The sequence below is a fragment of the Pipra filicauda genome, unplaced genomic scaffold (genome assembly GCF_003945595.2).
Source record: "Pipra filicauda isolate LSUMZ 115617 unplaced genomic scaffold, ASM394559v2 scaffold78_size3787270_pilon, whole genome shotgun sequence".
In the NCBI taxonomy this organism is placed as follows: Eukaryota; Metazoa; Chordata; class Aves; order Passeriformes; family Pipridae; genus Pipra; species Pipra filicauda.
In genome coordinates this window covers 1274839-1294426 of record NW_024104964.1, presented here as the reverse complement: position 1 = coordinate 1294426, position 19588 = coordinate 1274839, and the positions used below count along the sequence as shown (strand labels likewise).

Here is a 19588-nt window from a genome sequence, read left to right as displayed (position 1 = left end):
CTGAAAATAACAGGGGATGAGTGCACAGAACAAGGATGTCAACCTGGAGAACAGACAGGGCACTGGGAAACAGAGAACTGAAGGTGAAACTCCATTGATTCACCAGTTCATCTCCAACATACTCTAGTAAATTCAAATCTGGTGTTGCTGGTGGTTCCCATTTAGCTTCTGGTTATTTGCTGCACTTTTAGGATCAGCAAGTCCTGGCCCCCAGGGAGACTTACATGGATGATGTGTGCTGTGGAATTCTTATCGTCTGTGCCCACAAAAAAATTAATAAGGACCTTTTTCCCATATCTGGAGTTGAGCTGTGCAATAGCTGCCTCAGCTGTCCAGGCAGCACCTAAGCAAAAGGAAAGGTGTGTTCAGTTGTGATTTCTGGTAAGCAATAAAAACCACAGTAATTTAGATATTTTAACTGAAAAGAAATAAGCACAGGTTGTCTTACCATAGGAAGCCTCCCAGTCAGTTGATGCTACAGGCCAGTCAGACACATTTGGCAATAAACTGATTAAAGGCCTTCCACCTCTGCTATCAATGGCAGCTTTTGGAAAAAACAAAATGGGTTACCATGACATTTTAAACCCCACAAATATATATTATATATTATAATGAGTTTGGAACAATGAAGCTGGGAACTCTGTTTCCCCCATCACCACAGCAGCAGTTTACTCTGATGGATGACTCTGCTTTAACATTTAATGTGAAAACATTCCAGTCATGATGCAAACAGCATGGGCACATCCTTGCAGCCATGACATTGAAGAACTATTGTCTTTTCTCTCTGCAGAGAGCTTGAAATAATAGTTTTGAGAAGTATTCATAAAATTATAAAAACTATAAATATGTGATTTAGGAAGCCCTGCAAACTGTTTTACTGCTCTTTGTTCCAGTGGCAGAGCCCAGCTCAGACTCTTGAATTAAATGGTCTCCCTGTCTTCCCACAGCCTGGTAATGCCACGGAGCTTTCACCTCATCCCTGCTAATTTCTACAAAAGAATTAACTCATATTTAACTGAAAGGATTTGAGTTTAAATATCTGCAGCAAACTAGTAACTGAAGAGTAATGTAATCTCACCTAAGATACCATAGCTGGTAAAGCAGGAGATACAGTGCTAACTCTACAATTAATGTTCCTATTTGACTCTCTAGGATGGATGCACTGTAGTTTTCACTAAGAATTTCTGACAGATTCTGCACAGGCTGGGGTACAGGCAGAGCTGTGTGAGGAGGTGGGATTCTTTGGCTGATGTCAATGCAGTAAACTCAGGAGACACTTACTTTCATTAATGCAGGACCTGTACAGAGTCTTTGCCTTCTGCACTGCAGGGATGTCCTTGGTGCTGGGGGTGTCGAGGACATCTGAAACACAGACAGCAAGTGCGTGCTGATGGCTGAGCTGGGCTGGGAGTGCTGAGGGAAGGAGGGCACACAGCCCTGAGGGGGATGGGAAATACTCTGTGCCAGCCCTAATGCCAGGGGGGCTTTGCCTTTCAAAAGCTGAGGGGGGAAAGCTCTGGAGGTTCAATGCCTTGTGATTACATCGGTCTGTGTTAATAAGCTGAGCACAGAGGAGTCAGGAGATACTCTGTGGGTCACCCTTGGTGAAACACAAATGCTCTGACTTCCCAGGGGCAGTTTTTAGGTGGCCAGGCTATCATGTGAAGGCACAGCTGGCAAAACCAGGAGATAGGTGAAGTAAAAAAAGGATGTTCAGTGTGGAGAGAGAGGTTTGGAGAGGGTTTCTTGAGTATTAACTGACTTCTTTGACTCTGTTATTCTTGTCTGAAAAAGGGAATTGTGCTCCATTTGACACTGTTGCATTTTGTGGAAAAAGAAATGTTTGCAAGTTTATGGTGTGACTGGTTGGGAAATGGCTTGCCTGTTCTTTGGGATTTCTGATGGAATACAGCTATGCAGGGCATAGGGCTGCTGGGGAGCAGCTTCCAGCATTCCAGCTGGTGTGGGCATGGGCAGACCTCCTCCTCCTTCACCTGCCTGGCTGCTGTGTCAGTGCATGAGGGTCAGGGTAGGCATTTCAGTGGTTATAATAAGCAGATACCAGAAAGGGCAGGTCTGGTCAGCTCTGCCCCAGTGCCAGACACAGCAGCATAACTCCCACAGCCTTCTTCGAGCAAACAGTTTGGGGCACCGAACACAAAACCCCAAAATATCTGGTGGTATTTTCAGCTTTGCTAGAAAACCACAACTCCTTAGGATAACATGTAAAGGCAAAGAAGAAACTTTACATGGTCCACAAACAAACCCCACTGACCTTTTAGAACGACCTCTAGTTCGTCTCTCAAAATGTCAAAGTTGCTATAACGGGAGCTGGTCTCGGGGATGACGTTCCTGCGCAGCCACCCCCCGCAGGCAAACTGGTAGAAGTCCCCGCAGGGCTGGGCACTGCGGTCCATGTTCTCCAGGATCCGGGCGGCTGCGGGACACACGGACAGGGAACAGTCACACACGGACAGGGGCGGGCACAGGGGACAGTCACTGGGGACACACGGACAGGGGATGGTCACACACGGACAGGGAACGGTCACAGGGGATGGTCACCTGGGACACACGGACAGGGAACAGTCACACATGGACAGGGAACGGTCACTGGGGACACACGGACAGGGAATGGTCATCGGGGACACACGGACAGGGGACGGTCACACACGGACAGGGGACGGTCACCGGGGTGTGTGCTCGGAATGGGGAGCTCACAAATACATTCGGTTCAGAACAGGGGAAGCCCACTTGACTGTTGCAGAGCAAAGACCAAGGAATGGCTGTTCTTGTTCCTGACTGAGCACGGCCTCCACATTCTCTGGTTGCCTGGGTTTGCTGAGGGGTGAATGAGTCGAGGGTGCTGAGGGTGCTGCTGCCTGCAGTGGCCGCTCAGTTCTAAATGAACTGTAAAAGTTTCATTGTCTGACTTACCCTTCTTTGTATTGAAGTGGGGTGAAAAGGGGCATTAAAGGCACGAGACATGGCAGAGGTAAAGCTGGAATTGTTTGAGTAGGATGTAGGCTCAACTGAATCCAGGCTATTTCAGTAAAATATTGACTTTGTTGGACCTTTTAAGTTCTTGTCAGGAAGGTTTTTCTGTTGATACTTTCCTAAAGCTACACTCACTTTTTTTACTCCACATTTTACTCTAGAATTGATAGTGCCTCTTGCTGTCCCTGTTGACCCTCGTGAAGTGCCTTGTCCAGGACAACTGGTCACTGACCGATCATGACACCGGATTCTCCAGTGAAACCCAGTTCCTTATGGGAGTTTCCCATCAGCTGCCCATAAACCTTCTGGGCTTTTTCTCTTTCCTATTCCTCTTCCACCCAGACTGTGGTCACTGGTTTACTCAGTTGCCTACCTGTACTGAAAATGTAAAGCCTTATCTCAATTACTTTTAATGATTAATTTTACTGTAGTACTCCAGTTGCTATTAAAGCAACAGTGCCAGTTGTTGCTCTAATAGCTTACAAATAAAGTAATATAACCTGTCATAACAACTGGTGACCTGGGGAGGATACAGGAGCAACACAATGTGCTTACCTAGGTGAAACAGGGGAGAGATCAAAATCCCCTGTGCTCACCAGGCATTTCTGATGTCTGAGCTCGGGGAAATGAGCAGTGTCAGCTCAGCCAAAAAGTGCTCCAGTGTCCCATTCCATGGTGTGTGCTGTGCCACCCTGCAGGGGATCTCCCCCATCCATGGGTAACACCACCGTGCTCTTACTGAGATTTTACCCTGCCTATGACCAGTTGACTTCTCATTACATTTTTATTGCTGGTCTTTTATTGGAAGCTCTTCTCTCAAATGCTCTATCAATATCTTCATTATTTTCCAGTGGTTAAATGCTGTTAAAGCTTTTAACAGAAGCAGAAAAGAGTGAAACCATTCTGCTCAATTAGTTTAGGCACTTTTGCTAGCTCTTCATTTTACATTGTGCCTCATTTCTCCAAACTTTTCCTGCTTATCCTTTGGAGTTGGTTCATCACCACGTAGTCTATCTGAACTCCTTTTTAGCAGACATGTATATTTAGCTGAAAATGAGCATCCCCAGAGATGAAAAAAATCCAGTAGATAACTAAATTGATCATATTCCAAACCACAGCACGAGCTTCCATGGTGGGAGGAAAACACCTTGGAAGTGTCATGAAAAGACAGTGATGACCACCTGAAATAAATCCTATATTTAGAGCGTGCTGGTGACAACGTGCAGTTCCTGAGCTTGGGACTGCCTTGGGGCTTCACCAACAGGGGCCTCCAGCAGGACTGAGGTGTGGGGACAACTCCCAGGGCTGCTCTGGCTCCTGTCTAAAATGAGACTGAAACGAAGGAAAGAGCCCAGGGCTGAACTCCCTGTGTTGCAGAGGGGCAGTGATGATGCAGAGAACCCGTGTAAGAGTCCCACGGTGCCCATGGCACGAGATAACACGGAGCCATCCCACGATGCTGCTCATGGGAGGTACCAAGGCTGAGCAACAGGCAACGTGTTTGCTCAGTGGGGTGAGAGTTCAGTGCTGGGAAATGAGCCATGGAATGAGCTGCTGGTTTAGATCCCCTGGCAACCTCTGTGACGGGGCCACAGCCTTTGTGAACTTGGTAGCCAAGTTATTCCACAGGGGTGGAGAAAGAAAAAGGAATGAACGACTGCCCCAAGGTCACACCCAGAGAGGGATTTCAGAGGCTGCGTCTTCAGAAGCTTCCCAGAAAAACACACCATGAAAAAAGAGCCCTGTTACAGATAGAGCAGGTGATTCCACCTTGGCAGAGCAGGGCTCTCCTCCTGCCGTGGAGAGAACTCTGCACGGGCATGATGGAAAATGGCTTGAAAGGAGAAGGCAGAGCTGGCACAGAGCCCCTGTGAAATACATGTTGGCACAGCCAGATAAATGCTCCCTTCTCTGAGAAATGAGAGAGAGGGGCTCCTCCTGAGCCTAGGAATGAGGTGCAGGGAGTGTTATAAAGAGAGTGGGGACATTTAATGGCTTTAAGCTGAAAGAGGGTTTCAACTTAAGAGCTGAAAGATTGCCCAGAGAAGCTGTGGCTGCCCCATCCCTGGAAGTGTCCAAGGCCAGGTTGGACAGGGCTTGGAGCAGCCTGGGCTAGTGGGAGGTGTCCCTGCCAACCTAAACCATTCTGTGATTCTGTCATTCTGTGATCTAGAAGTAAATTAGGCAAAAAAAACCCAAACCAGTGTGAATTGATGTGGAGAAGAAAACAGGCCAAGAGAACTAGAGGTGAGGGGAAAGGGAGAGCCCAGATAACAACCCGTTCCCCTCCTACAAGAGGATACATAGCATGGAAGTCTGCATTTCCCTGGGGATTCTCTAGCAGTTCTCTAGCAGAGTTCAGATCAGCAGGTAAATGAAGAATTTTTATGCAGTTGTTACTGAAGGATGAAGTTAGCTCGTCAGACTATAAAATTTGTAATTTTTTGGACACGAAGGATGATTTTGTAAGATCTGACAGTTCCACAGCACAAGATTTTACTTTTGTAGGAGAACTATGCTAAGAAAATCATGTGGGGTAGCAGATGCCATGCCTGCATGTGCCATACTTGTCTGCAGAGAGTGGAACATTCCACAGTAGCAATTTTGCTTGAAAAGACATAAATTAATTTAAAAGGTATGTATTTCCATTCTTACCTGACTTTATGCAGTCTGCTGTCTTGCAAACCCCATCTAAAAGAGAATACAATCATATTCTTAATTCTTTACTGAATGTCAATATAATCAAACCTACTGTAAATATTTTCATTGACAGTCAATTTAACTGCAGTGTACAGTAAGATAAATATGAATGGACACTTTACACTCAGTAAGGGAATATTTATAGGATCAGGCTCTAAAAATATCATCATCTTCATCCCTTTAGGGTCATTCAGTGCTAGTCAGTCATCATGTGGAATTTTTGTGGTCATCAGAGGAAAATGTCCTATCAATCAATTGGAGGTGGGCAAAATGCTATTTTTAAAACAGAAATTCAGAGAAAAATAGCACATGGACTGGAGACAGTTGCAAAGTCAGTTTGAACGTAGCAATACCTTACAGTGACAAAAGGATCTGGGGGGAATTCTACGAAAATTCTGAGACATTCACTCTGAAGTCCTCTAAACAAAAAACAAGGTTCAGGAACACGAAAATGTTTCCTTTTGAGTCTTTAGAAATAAAACTTTTTTTATTTTTCATTTCAGAATGACATTTTTCCATTCCATAATTGAACTAGACCTCAATAAAAAGTTTAAACAAAATTATTAAGTCATTTAAAATGAAACAAAACAATTCCCTATGTAAGGAAACATTCTAGTTTGACCCCAAATGGAAATTTTAGCTTCTCTGTATTGTCTTTTCCAAAGCTTGTCAGGGTATTTACCCCTGAATGGAAGTACTTTCCAGTGTTTTGCTCTGGCTGCTGAAGCACAAAACCTCTCAGGATCACTACACTCACTGAGAGTCCCTGCTGCAACAGCCTGCAAAAGGAAAAATAGGATTTTCCTACATCTCCAGGAACACGAAGGGAGCCCTGGAGTTTGTTTTCTTCACCAGTGTTGTAATTGGTGGGGTTTTGCTTACTGAGGCATTAATTACAAACAGAAATATTCCCTAGAACAAGCAGATGGTTTGTGTTTACCACAACTTTGCACGAACAAATGAACTTACCGAGAGTCCTGGTTGGAAAGAAGCAGTTTCAAGCTTTACATTTCAGATCACATCATAAAGCCCCTTGCTGTCCCTCCGTGCCTGCCCCTGCGGGGGTGCCGCGTACTCACCGTCGTAGGTGGCGTACAGGACGATCATGGTGACGGCCACGATGGCCAACAGCGCTGCCACCACGGCCAGCCCCACCTCCAGGCCACTCCAGCGCCCCTTCTTCTTTGGCTTGGCAGCGTTCATTTCAGTTATATCCATCTGGCTTTCTGACTTGCCCATAACCCAGTCTGCAAAGGAGAAGGGAATAGTCCCTGAGCACCCACACTGAGCCACAGGTTTGGAACCGGCTCCTCAGCTACACAGCACCAAAGATGCTTTCTAGGTGAGTTTTCAGATTCTTTGTAGCACTGCTGGGTTGTCAGTCAGGAACTGTGGAATCCTGCCCTGCTGTCAGGCCCGTGCACACCCCCACCCCCACAACGTACCACGCACTCCCTGTCATTGATGGAGAGCAGCACGGGGATGTTCCTTCCCGTGGAGGAGCTTCCTTCACACCAGAGAGGAAAGGAAGGCCAACAAACCAAAAGCTGTTTTGAAAATTTACCCGTGAGGTTTAATCTGGTGTGAAGGTACAGGAGTTCACAAGCGAGTGAAAAGCAAGTCTCTCTGCTTGAATAAAAATTAACTTAATCTGCCAATTACTTATCTAATGCCAAAGGTCAAAATATGCCATTGTGCTTGGCTGTCATTTCTTAAAATATTATGTAAGCAGTTCTTGACTACAGCTTTACAGCTGGCTCTAAAAATAGAAAAAAAAACTCAGGCTCTGCTGGGAGCCTGTCAAATTCACACTGAAGATAGTGAGTCTTCACAGCAATTTTTAAAGAACTGCAACCAGGCCTGTCTTTTGAGGTTAGAGCTGTGTGAAACAGGAGTCACGCAACGCTGGTGACAGTGGGAACAGGCTCGGGCTCACGGGGGGAACTCAGGCAGTACAATTTAAGGTTGTATTTCTTTTGCTCCTTAGAGGTAACTGGGCCACCTTTGCAGTGCTGCTGGTGGCAGGTCTGAGTTCCCTCCAGGGCCAGAGTTCCCTCCACCGACAGAGATCCCAATTCCTACACGTACAGCAATGTATTTCTCAGTATTTCACAATGGAAACTTGCGGCATTTCCTGGGGCTCTTTACATCCAAAACAGAGCACACACCCTTCCCATTCGCTGGGGCAGATAATGGGAACACCCACATTCACTAGACCCCTCACACAAAGGTCACCCTTCATTACAGCATTTCCCTTCTCTAAGTCAGCGAGGGACCCTTCTCAGTCTCTGCATTCATTCCAGTCCAAGAATTGAACTTCATTATTTTAAACTAGTTTGCTGTATTGCTGACTTCTGTTCATCTTAGTCTCCTCAAACTGCAGCAGTCTGTCACATAACCCAGTCTGTGCTTTTCATCTGGACCCCCTGTTTCCCTGACACTGTTCCTCTAAATGAAAAAAGAGACCATTTTACTTCCCTTTAAAATGTCTCCCCTTCTGTCACTACTCCTGGGACATCAGGATGCAGGAGGTGACTGGCAGTGCCAGAACGCAGCTCTTCCATGGCTCAGGAGGCTGGAATCCTGCAAGGTCTGCCCAGCCTGTGTCTTTCAACACCTACAGGCAGCAGTACAATTGGTTTCACGTGCCTCCTGAGTTGCTGTTTTTCTCTGATGAGTAGGTTTTTTGGTCAAATGAGACAGTGGTTTGTGAGGCACAGGACTGAAATCCCACAGAACCAGGTAAAGGAGTGAGAAATCTGCCCTGCATTAACTGCAAGATAAAAGTTCATAGATAATAAAAAAGCAAATTAACTATTATCCCTTTCTCACTTTCAGTCATATTAAGCAGCAAAAAAAGCTATTTACATGGTCTAAATACTGACCGGTCGCCAGAATCCCCTGAATACCTGGAGCCTCATTTAAGCAATGATGCTTATCTCCTGACTCGGGGGGTGACTTTGAGCACTGAGAACACAGTTCAGTAGAGCAGCAGGAAACACTGCACCTTTCATGTGCGAATACGTCCCTTGCAGTCAGCTAAGTTTTTCCAAGTGAGCTAATCTTTCTGTCCCTGCAGGACTCTTCCTCGCGTCCTAGGCGTCTGACTAATTTTTACTTGTAGTTATTTAAGGAGTTGATCCCATCTGCATTAACGAACACCAGGTAAAAGCTGCTTTATGTGCTAACTGCAAGCACAGCGAAAGTGTAGGAGTAATTTAAGCAGATACAAGCCTTGGTATTGTGTTTTCCTTACACTTCTCTTAGTGCTTCTGTGAATCCCCTTTGCTCTGCCTACTAAAGCTTAGACACCGCAGAGAGCTGACGATATTTTGACTGATCCTGATCTAGGAGGTACGGGGAGTTAATTAATGCGTTATCTTTTGGTTTTGGGATGGGCACGTTGAAAATCGGCTTGTGGCTTACTTGGTTCCCAGCGTTCGTTTCTACAGAAAATGCAGCGCGTCACGAGAATACTTTTTTTTCTCGCTAAGTTGTGCCGCCTGTCCCGTGCCGATAGATGGGCTACGGCGGGGCAGCGCCGGGGGCAGCCCCTCGGGGGGATTCACCTCTCCCGGCACAGCCCCGGCGTAGCCCCGGAGCCCGGGACAGCCCCGGAGCCCGCAGAGCCCCGGCCCCGCGGGGAGGTGCGTGGGGCCGGGCCGGGCCGCCCAGGGCGGGGAGGGCTCTCGGCCGCAGCCGCTGCCCGGAGCGGCCCCGCCGGGGCGTCCCGCGGGCTCGGGGCGCCGCTGCGGACCCCGCGTCCGGCTCGGGGAGCACCGCGCTGGGGCTGCCGGCTCGGGGAGCCGCGCGGGGACTCGTCCGTCCGTCCGTCCGTCCGTCCGTCCGTCCGTTCGCCCGCCCCGCTCCCGCAGCCCCGTCCCCGCACTCACCCGCTGCGCTCGCAGGGCTCCGGCCGCGGGGCCGCCACGCACATCCCCGGGCGGCGCCGGGCGGAGGCGGCGGGTCTGCGCCCGCGGGTCCCGGGGGAAGGCGGCGCGGGGTTAGGTTTAGGCTCGGGCTTAGGCTCGGGCTTAGGCTAGCGAGGCTGTGCCGGGCGGCCCCCGGCCGCGGGGCGCCCGCATGGCCGGGACATCCGCGCCCGGGGCGCTCCCGCTGCCCGCGCCCGCCGAGCCGAGCCGATCAAAGGAGCCCTTGTCCGCCGGCCCAGCAGTTCTCTGGGTGACCTGAAGGCTTCTTCCTCTTCGCGATCATAAAAATGAGATGGGGCAGGAAACAAACAAACAACCCCCCCGCCCCGCCGAGCCGCGCTCAGCACCTCGCCGAGCCGCCCCCGGGGCAGCGGCCAGGGCAGGGCGGGGGAGCGCGGGGTCCGAGCCCCCGGAGCGGCGGTACCTGCGCGCCCGCCCCGCCCGCTCATCGCTCCCCGCGCCGGAGCCGCGGCGGGATGCGCACGGAGGGTTAGCGGCTGCACGGCTGCACGGCTCGGTGCCCGCTTCCATGCGCACCCATCGCCTTTGTCAAATTCACGCAGTCACGTACTGCTCTGCAGGATCTCATGTCCTCATTCACCGAGTGATTTCTCCTCGGGAGGGAGACAGCTGGGACTTCTTGCGCGGAGAAGCAGCTCTCGGCTCTGTCGTAAGATTTCTTAACCAACCGAGTACCAAGAGATACTTGTTTCGTTCTTACAAAGTTTCATTGTAATTAATTTTCATTTTTACTAGTAGACTGGCAAACATCAGAAGCAGCAATGTGAGTTGCTATCGTTCCTCTCGCTCACACCAGGCACCACGCTCACTCCTGCTGCCTTCCTAAAAGCACCTTTATTACCTCTGACACAGACATGGCAGCTGGAATTTCTGAAAGCTTTTGTTCCCAGCTACACACACGAAAACGTCTGTGGCTTGAGAGGGGCGATTTCCTCTCCAAGAAAAGTGGAAACTGAATCCCAACTTCTTTATGGAACTGCCCTGTGAGTGATCCACAGGGCAGATGGAGTGGAGAGGGGAGGCTGATAACTGAGCATTGGCTGTAAAAATGAAGCACTTTTGCAAAATGAACCTCTGAAGAAGGAGGTTTTACTCACCAAAATGACAATGGAAGTCTAAAAAAAAGGGCAAGAATAATGTTTCAAACAGAAAGAGAACAAAAATACTGTATTTTCTTACAGAGAAGAGTGGGGGAAAGGCTGATTATATCTATTCCAGGATCAGTGTTCTAATTAATATAAATGTCTCACTTTCAACCTTCCCGGCATTAATTCTTGCAGAGTTCCAGTCCGGTTCCTGGAACAAGCCATGTGCTCCTGCAGGTCACTCCTGAAATTACCTGGTGCCTTAAACAACAGCAAATCTCACCAGGCAATGTAAGAATAGAGGAGTCATTAAAAATACATGTGATTTTGTAACCAGCTGCCTATAGCACAGCCTTAACTGCAACCAAGCTCGGGAAGCAGAGGGTGATGTGTGATCAGACTGAACTAAAATGTCAGAAAAGGATTTGTTTTAAAAATTTTATGTGAACCAAAAAAGCAGAACTGCCTAATTCACCACAAAGAGAGAGAAAAGGAACAAACTCATCTGGAAATCTGTAAATAGCCCGAAGAGAACTGACGTACCTGTGAGAGACTTTCCACTCTTGTAGAACCTCGTGCTTGGAAAGAGGGAGCAGACCTTGGTGTATGCCCAGGCCACGAGAGGTGTGATCTGTGAGTCAAGTGCTGGCATTTCTGCTTGGGCCTTTCGTAGGGAGAACTCCCACAAAGTCAACAGTGTGATATCCTTCTTAAGAAAAATGTTATCACTGCTCCCGTGGGCAAGCAGAGGCAAGGATTGTAGTAGGAGACAACAGTGAGGTGGGGTCGGTCTCTTCTCCCAGATAACAAGTGATAGGACAAGAGGAAATGGCTCAGATTCTTCCAGAGGAGCTTTAAGTTGGATATTAGGGAACATTTCTTCAAGGAGATGGTTGTCCAGCCCTGGCACAGCTGCCCAGGGCAGTGGTGGAGTCCCCATCCCTGGAGGGATTTAAAGGTGGATGTGGCACGTGGGGACGTGGGTCAGAGGTGGCCTTGGCAGTGCTGGGGAATGGCTGGACTTGGTGACCTTAGAGGGCTTTTCCAACCCTATAATTTTAGGGATGAGAGACCTGAGGCTTCATTCTGTTACCAGCTCACATTGGGCTGGTGTTGAAGCAAACACCCAGTGTTTGCTTCTCTCTTAATCACCTTCCCCTGTCTCTGATTTCACCAAGATAAGAAACACGAAACCAAACCAGCAACAGAAAGTTCACCCCAGAATTGAAAGAAACAATGAAACCCTCACATTTAGAGATAAGAATAAATAGTTTGTCCTTATAACCTTCCTTTGGTGTTCTACACTCAAGTGATCCTGCTGCTTGCAGGATAAGTTCTCCAGGTTCATCCTTTAGGGACAAGTTTGATGGGATCTGGCACTGCTGATCCCTGGACTCCTGATGGACAACCACCAGGTTGAAACAAATACATGGTAAATTTATAGAACTAAATAACACTCAGCATACAATTTAGAGAATCAGATAATGGGCAAAAAGAGTTAATGAAAGAGCATACGGTCATTAAATCGGTGTCCTTGAAAAAGAAAGGTGTCCGCTCAATGCTAATTAATCTGAGGGGAGATAGCAGCACTATCCCTTAGCAGTACTGTCCCTTAAAAATCTGGCTAGGGAAGGAAGCTTCTCCAAAAACTACACCCACAGGTAGGTAGAAAAACATAAAAAAATGGGTGCACTGATCAGCCATCAGAAAAACAAGCGGTGTCACAACAGCTCAGCTGGAATTCTCCATGGAGTGAAGAAAAGCCAAAGACCCATTCAATACTGTCTTCTCCAGTTGGTCCAAACTGACCACAGCAAAATGTTAATCCCAGAATGACTTTGGGATGGCATTTGGGACATTAGGACTCATTTACACTCCTGTGAAACCACCTTGATGATACTTGTATTTCCTTTCAGAGAAGCTCACTTTCCAAAGCAGCAAAGCCAAGGTGTAGGGAACCAACAGCAGCCAAGTGGATACTGCCTGTGTGTGTGACTGCTCACCTCAGTGCTGCTCATCTCCTGCCCATCACAGCCTGTGTCCAGGCAGAGGGGAATGGAGAACCTGCTGCCTTCCCTCCCTGGATGTGTGTGTGTTCGGTGCAGCTGGGCTGGGAGAGGGAGTTGAGGTGTTAAAGTCTGAGCAGCCTGAGTGTTTCCTCACTGGGTTATGGGTTTGTTCCTCAATAGGTTTGTACTGAATCCAGGCGTGGGTAATTCCTCATTCAGGAAAGTAAACAGCCTGGGTCTCAGAATCCTTGTTTCAGTGCCTAAATTATTCAGGTCTAATTGTATTGTGTTCCAAGGCTTTGTCTTTGTTAGGTCAGGGCCTCGAAGTGCAACTGATCTGCAGGTGTTTGCAAGCCTGATAAAACCCTGGGCTGAAAAGCTGCTTTTTATTTTTCTTTTGGCTGTTTCTGAGCTTGCCTGAGAGCCACACACGAGGCTGCAGTTAACAGTGGCTAACAGGCCCCTTGGGGTCCTGAACTTCTGTGCACCCATGCAGGGAGTCATCATTGTAAGTACTGGGAAGACAGTGGGTGTGTTTTGTGGAAGAAACGGGTAAAAGTGGAAGTGGTGTGAAACTGCACGTGCCATATGCAGATGGCAGGAAAGCTGGTAATGGTGTGAACACAGAGACCAGAGATAGGAGAGTTCAGAAGCATTAACCACAGGGCTTCCTGCACAGTGCAAACACGAGGATGAAAGCTTAGTCACACTCCTCTGGTTAACTGAAAACCACAGTGAGCAGAAACACAGAGAGGCCTTGACTCCAGCAACAACTGGAGCAGAAACTACCAGGGACATGCAAAATCCAAGGAGTCAACACCCTGCTGTGTTTCCAAGCAGCTGTCTGCACTGGGGCCCTGCAGCTCCAGGGATCCACAGCTGTTGGCATCACCCCAAAAGCCTGCACTTTGTGTTTTGTTGGTGCCATCATCATCTTCATCACTCTTAGGCCTTGTGTCCAGTGATTTCCAGGGTGCCTTTATTGCAGAGGTGGATGTTGCCCACAAGCCTCGTGGTTGGGCAGTGGAGGCTGTGGGAGGTTGGGCAGGTGTGGGAGCAGTGGGATGACCATGTGGGATGTGTTTGGAGTGGCTTTGGGATAGGAAATGCCAGAGAGTTGGGAGCAACACTGATCAAAGAGTGAGCCAGGGGCAGGAGGTGCATGGGGACCCCAAATGTGAGAGGATGTTGATTAGGAGCTTGTGCAGTCTATGCTCTGTGTGTCTCCTGGCTCAGTGACAGCAGCTGGATTCCACTAAGGAACAAGATTAGGGCTGATAATGTGTTGGACTGCGGCGCTGTTTGAAGCTGAATCATAATGCCTGGTGTGTCTGCACGAGATAATTAAAGTTGACAAACAAAGGAGCACAGGTTTTTGGATCCATAGGAGGGTTTACAGATGACTAGTCCAGGGGTTGTTATTTGAGCAGCTTTGCTCAGTTCTGCACAGCACTTCATGTGGATGCCACCGTCATGGCATATTCTGAGAGCATCAGAGTAGCCCTGAGTGCTGCAGCAAATGCCTTTGTGATGTGTTTCTAATACTGGTGTTTTTGAAAAAGTAGAGAGTATGGCAGAATCTGGCAGCTGGCAGGAGGGGTTGGTTATCACTGAAAGGCTAGGGAGAGCATTACAGAGTAAAATATGTCCCAGAGCTACCCCTGGCACTGCCAGCCCTAAGGATAACGGGATTGCAGCCCTACTCCCTGCCTTTCGTTTCACTGTTAGATAATGAGAGGAACAGCACCCATTTTCTCAACAATAGAATAATCTTCCTTTTCACTGTCAAGTATCAGACTGTTGAGTCTTTTTGTTGTTTGCCGTGAAGGTGCATTGAGTGATTGGAGTTCAGTGAGTGTCTTTACCTCTCGTGCACGAATTGAAGCATCCTGTCCCTGTGTTGAAAATATCCCATTATTTATAACTCCATACAAGCCCTGGGGCACAGCAGTGTGTGAATACACACCCCCAGCGTGGCTCTGGTGTGTTGAGCACGTCAGATGGCTGGTGGCTGAGGAGGCTGTTCCAGCAGAGAGAGACTCTTCAAGAGCAGAGCCTGACGTGTGTGTTCCCAGCAGGCTGGAGGAGTGTCCAGAGTGGCACAGCCACTGCTCAGGTTATGCCGTGCCAAAGGGTGGGATTGTTTTCAGTGCCATATTCTGTTAAAAAAAGGAGCCATTGATGGACTCCCAGCCTGATCCACATGCTCAGCACTACAAGCCATGTTTGCTGGGAGTGCTGAGTACAGTTACATCAGGAAGACTATAAAGGCTGGAAGGTATTCAAAACAGAGGAAAGAAACATCTCAATTTAAGATGACAGATTAAAAATATCCCTAAGTAATGTCTGGGTCGCTGGAAAACAACCAACCACAACTTAACAAAGCAGGAGGTGGTACCACCTTGCCTGGCAAAGTGGCAAATAAACTGCATTTTTTGGTTCTTTCTCACTGCTGGCACCCAAAGAGGGAGTTTCTTTTCACCATCCAAATGACATCAGCAAGAAAAATAAGTTGTGTTTCAATGTCACAGATTAGCTGGCTCCATGGCCCTGCACAATGAGATCATTTGAACCAAGTCCATGACTTAAATGTCTCTTTTCGGTCTTTTTTAATCTGAAATGTCAAACTACACGGCTTGTATAACATGAGTACTGTATGGAAAATGGGGAGGAAAAAATGCTGACTCTGGACTGTCAGAACCCAGGGAGAGCTGTCCTGTTCCAACCCATCCTTCTAGGTCACACCAAGTAGTAGATCTGGGACAGAAAACCAACAGGGTTTCCTAATGTTTCCCATTGGCTTTTCTGTGTTAAAATGTGAAAGGGCAAAGCTGTGTGAACGTGAAAATGGGAAAGCAGATCTCTACTGACTGTCTCAGTGAGGAACTGTCCTGCCTTCCCTCGGGCCTGTGGCAAAGCTGGTGGTGCCTCACTGGTGAGAGCAGAGGCAGGACATGGCTGTGCTGGGACACGGGCCCTGGGTGGGGACTGTGCTCCCTGTGTTTGGCTGCGGTGCCCGAGCACACTCCCAGGGAAGCAGGTGTGGTAAAGCTAACTCCTCTCTGTGTTCAGCTGACAGGGGACAGCACACCTGAGCTGGGGAATCCCATCAGGGATCCCACCCCTGCAGGGCCTGGCTGTGGCTCCTGGGGAGCAGGAAGAGCTGCTCCCGTTCCTTTGGGAAGGAGAAGGGGCACGGCACCGGCATCCTGGCACCTTCGTTCCTGTGCCCCTGGCACAGGTTCCTCACACAGTGCCAGCAGTGTCTGCCCCTTTATCCCAGTGCTCTTCCCTCCCTGCTCAGTGTTTTCCCACTGCCACTCACTGTCCCCACAATTTCCCTTTGCCTTCCCTCTGCCCCTGTCTTTGCTTCTCTTTTCCTGTTGGCTCTGTCCTTTTTTGCTCGTCTCTGTTTCACTGAGGCTGTTTGTGTGAGGAGGATCAAATAATTGCAGGGTTAAAGCAGACCCTTGAACTCGCAGTGTTTAATGGGTTTGTAATTAGGCCATGTATCCCTGTGAGAATGGGCAGTCTGGGAATTTGCCAGGATTTACAGGGGGATTTAGTAGCCTACTAAGAGTTTCCAGACCTATTAAATTCCCTAAGAAGTTTTAAAGACACCACCAGTTTTGGCAGGGAACTAGGACGTCTCTAAATACACATAAAACTGAGAGATGAGAAGTAGAAAAATAGTTATTTTGTAGAGAACAAGGAAAAGTGTCAAAGATTTTATCATTTAAAGTGCAGAAATAGATGTTCAAAATTATCTTGGTAACACATGCCTGACTTAGAGCATATGATGTGTTTTCACTGAGAATTTATATTTACATATTTGCTGAGAGGTGAATATTAAAATACACATTAGCCAGGCACTGTGCATGCAATGTACAGTAGGTATATGTGACTACTGCTCCTTTCTGATCCTGGAACATATAATTGTGTTTAAAAAGTGGTGAAGTCTCTGCTTTCCTCCATTCTACCTGTTTACCATTTATAAGGCTCTGTGGCACCACATTGTTCGTGTGTTTTGGGGAGATCAGTGTCTGTTAAATGTCAGGTGATTTTATTGTGGAGTCCTGGCTTATTCTTACTCAAAACTCAGACAAGTACAAACTTCTGTTGTTGTTTACTTTCCAGAGAGGAAGGGAAAATTACACATAACCTAAAAATACTTTCCTCCCCCTACTCCATGTCTCAATGCCTTGGAATAAGCTTTGGTCTTGGACAGAGTGGAGGGTAGGAAAAGACAGAAAACAAGTGGGCAGTTTTGTCACAGTAGCACAGAACTGCTGGTTTTGCTTCCAGGTTAAAGAAATCCAAACCATAATTAGCATTCTTTTCTCTGTTTAGTGACTACCCTGAAAAAGGACCACTAAAAATTAGTCCACTTACCTGTGCAGCAAAGTGAGTGTAGAACTGTGTGTAAAGTTGACCCGTTCGGATCTAGTTTTGGATCAGCAGTGGGTTTGACTTGTGAAATTTGAGTCCAACCTCAAATTCAGATTTTCTCATAGCTGTGATGTGTATCAGCATCTCTCAGACTGGTTTGGATCCATGTCCATATCTCCTGACTGCAGCAGTCCAACTGCACTTGCTCATGCCGAATTGGTTCATTCCTGTGAACAGTTTTGAAGTTGCAGTGAGTTTAAGTCTTGTTTAAATACAGGGAGATAAATTCAGCTGCTTCCATAACCACTGCAACATCACTGATGGCATCCTCACTACTGAAAACACTTGCTTCTGAAAGTGCTGACTTTGAGAGGAGTGGGATAATGCCAGAGTCTTCCTTGGGCCTAATAGTTTGGGGTTTATCTCTGTCAAGTGGTACAATGACCTTTTATTGTTGTTATTACACAAGCTCAGAGTAGCTCTCCCCTGCAGGTGCAGTAATTCCAGGCAGTCCTTGGCTTTGCACTGTATTTATGCCACTGATACCCAGCTCAGAGACAGCAGAGTTTGCCTTTCTGTGACAGCAGCAGGGGCTGATAGTTCTGCGTGTCATGCTGTGAGTTCTTAAAATATGATCAAAACTACCAGTCTGAAGAGCTTCTGGAAAACAAATTTGCAGTTTCAACATCAAGCACAAACTGTCCCTTCCTCCCTCCTCACGGAATCAGCTTTTGAAAGGCTGCAGAGACAAGGAGGGCTGAAGGTTGCCAGCAGCTCCAGGCAGGGTGGGTGACCCCGGCTGGGAGCAGCCCTGGGGCAGGGGGGCTCTGCCTGAGGCACCGAGGCCACTGCGCAGGGTTATTGTCCCCTCTCACTCAGGGAGATAAAAGAGATGGCCACAGGGGTCTCTGCTTCTTCACTGGTGGGGGAGATGATGGTGGACACTGGATCTGCATTTGCCAAGCAGAGTTCCTGGGGAAGAGAAATCCTGACGTTCAGTTCTGCAGGGGACAACAGCACTTACCTGCCTCGGGTGTGTGGCAGTTGCTTCTCACCATGTGTGAAGATCTAGAAAATACACTCGGTTAAACTTACTTGTGTGGAAATTGTGGCATCCATTCTTCATTTCTGAGGACTGGAAATGGTAGTATTTATTTTATGAAGATTCTTATGAAATACAATAATGTGCTGATGTAATTTTCACATGTTTTCATAGGCCTTTAAGTTTTTCTTGTCTTAGACTACTGTTACACTTACAGTTTGACCTTCACTCCAGCAAGACTTCCTCTGGAAAACATTCAGAAAGGCTCAGAACTAACAGAATGATTTTCCTTATTTTCATCCTTTTCAGAATTATTTCTGTCCCAGCTGTTCCTGCTTTAGGTGAGGGAATGGTGCAAAGCCATGGCTGTCAAATCCCACAAGCCCTCCCCGAGTGCAGTTTCCCTTTGGTTCCCTTTATCCATGTGTGTGGTTTTACAGCGTTTGGAATCCTTTGGCAGTTTCAGAAATAGTTTTCTCTAGCTAGTCTTCCCTCCTTTTGTTGGGTACAGGGATGGTGTGTCCCTCCAGCAGCCCCCTCTTCCTGTGGATGATCCCAGCCAAGCACAGCCATGGAAAGCAATCCCCCTTTGTCCACAGGGAATATCCCATGGAAAGCAATCCCCCTTTGTCCACAGGGAATATCCCATGGAAAGCAATCCCCCTTTGCCCACAGGGAATATCCCATGGAAAGCAATCCCCCTTTGCCCACAGGGACTATCCCATGGAAAGCAATCCCCCTTTGCCCACAGGGACTATCCCCAGCCCCCTGTCCCGGGCAGCTCCTTTGAGAGGGTGTTCTCAGTGGAGCAGTGCTGTGTAATCCCCCCGGGGTGGGAGGTGTTGAGCTCTCAGCACACCCAGTGCCCTTGGGGATGTTTATTTGGGGTTTGGCAGGCAGGGGTGACCCCACCCTCCCTGCTGCCCAGCCCCGTGCCCGGAGGGTGCCCCTGCAGTGCCCAGGGAGGGCTGGGAGCATCTCTGCCTCCACCTCAGCTTGGGCCTTCCTTCATTTCAAATGCAGCACAAAGGAACTTCTCTTTACGTTCTGAGATTTCAGCTGTTTCCATTTGCAGTTTGTAATTTCTTCACAGAGAGGTTTCTTTTGCCTTATATTTTATTCAAGCTTTTCCTGACAGTTTTTGGTAAATACTGTGTTTGTTTGTGCATCATTTACAGCTGATTCTTCAGCTTTGGGCAGATGTCATTTCTCTCTGACTGGTGCTCTCGTGTTTATGAGTTACATTTGTTTCACCTGAGACAAAAATCCTTTGCCCTCAGCACGTTATTGCCCTGATTATTAGTTTTTGTTTACAGATAGGGGTTTGATTTTATTATGTAAATAATATTCTGCTCTGATAAAGATGGCTGAGCCAAGTCAGAAATCACAAGAGTGTTTATAAATATTTATTCCTAC

The 19588-nt window shown here is 47.8% G+C and overlaps 1 protein-coding gene and 1 long non-coding RNA gene across 4 annotated transcripts in view; one reads left to right on the top strand and one right to left on the bottom strand.

The window, feature by feature from the left end:
* MME (membrane metalloendopeptidase) overlaps window positions 1-9780 on the bottom strand; it is a 29561-nt gene extending 19781 nt beyond the window's left edge. Inside the window, exons 1-7 of one of the 2 annotated variants that reach the window (XM_027730800.2) lie at window positions 9588-9780; window positions 6774-6941; window positions 5650-5685; window positions 2276-2437; window positions 1282-1362; window positions 449-544; window positions 225-343 (exon numbers count right to left, since the gene is read on the bottom strand). In XM_027730800.2, coding sequence (XP_027586601.1) covers window positions 225-343; window positions 449-544; window positions 1282-1362; window positions 2276-2437; window positions 5650-5685; window positions 6774-6933 — 654 coding nt within the window. In that variant the 5' untranslated portion in view covers window positions 6934-6941; window positions 9588-9780. Of the gene's footprint in view, window positions 1-224; window positions 344-448; window positions 545-1281; window positions 1363-2275; window positions 2438-5649; window positions 5686-6773; window positions 6942-7139; window positions 8351-9587 lie in introns of those variants that run through there. The other variant, XM_027730793.2, reaches the window with a different exon arrangement.
* LOC113993033 overlaps window positions 1-19588 on the top strand; it is a 59584-nt gene that overhangs the window by 20856 nt on the left and 19140 nt on the right. The gene's annotated exons all lie outside the window — the stretch shown is intronic.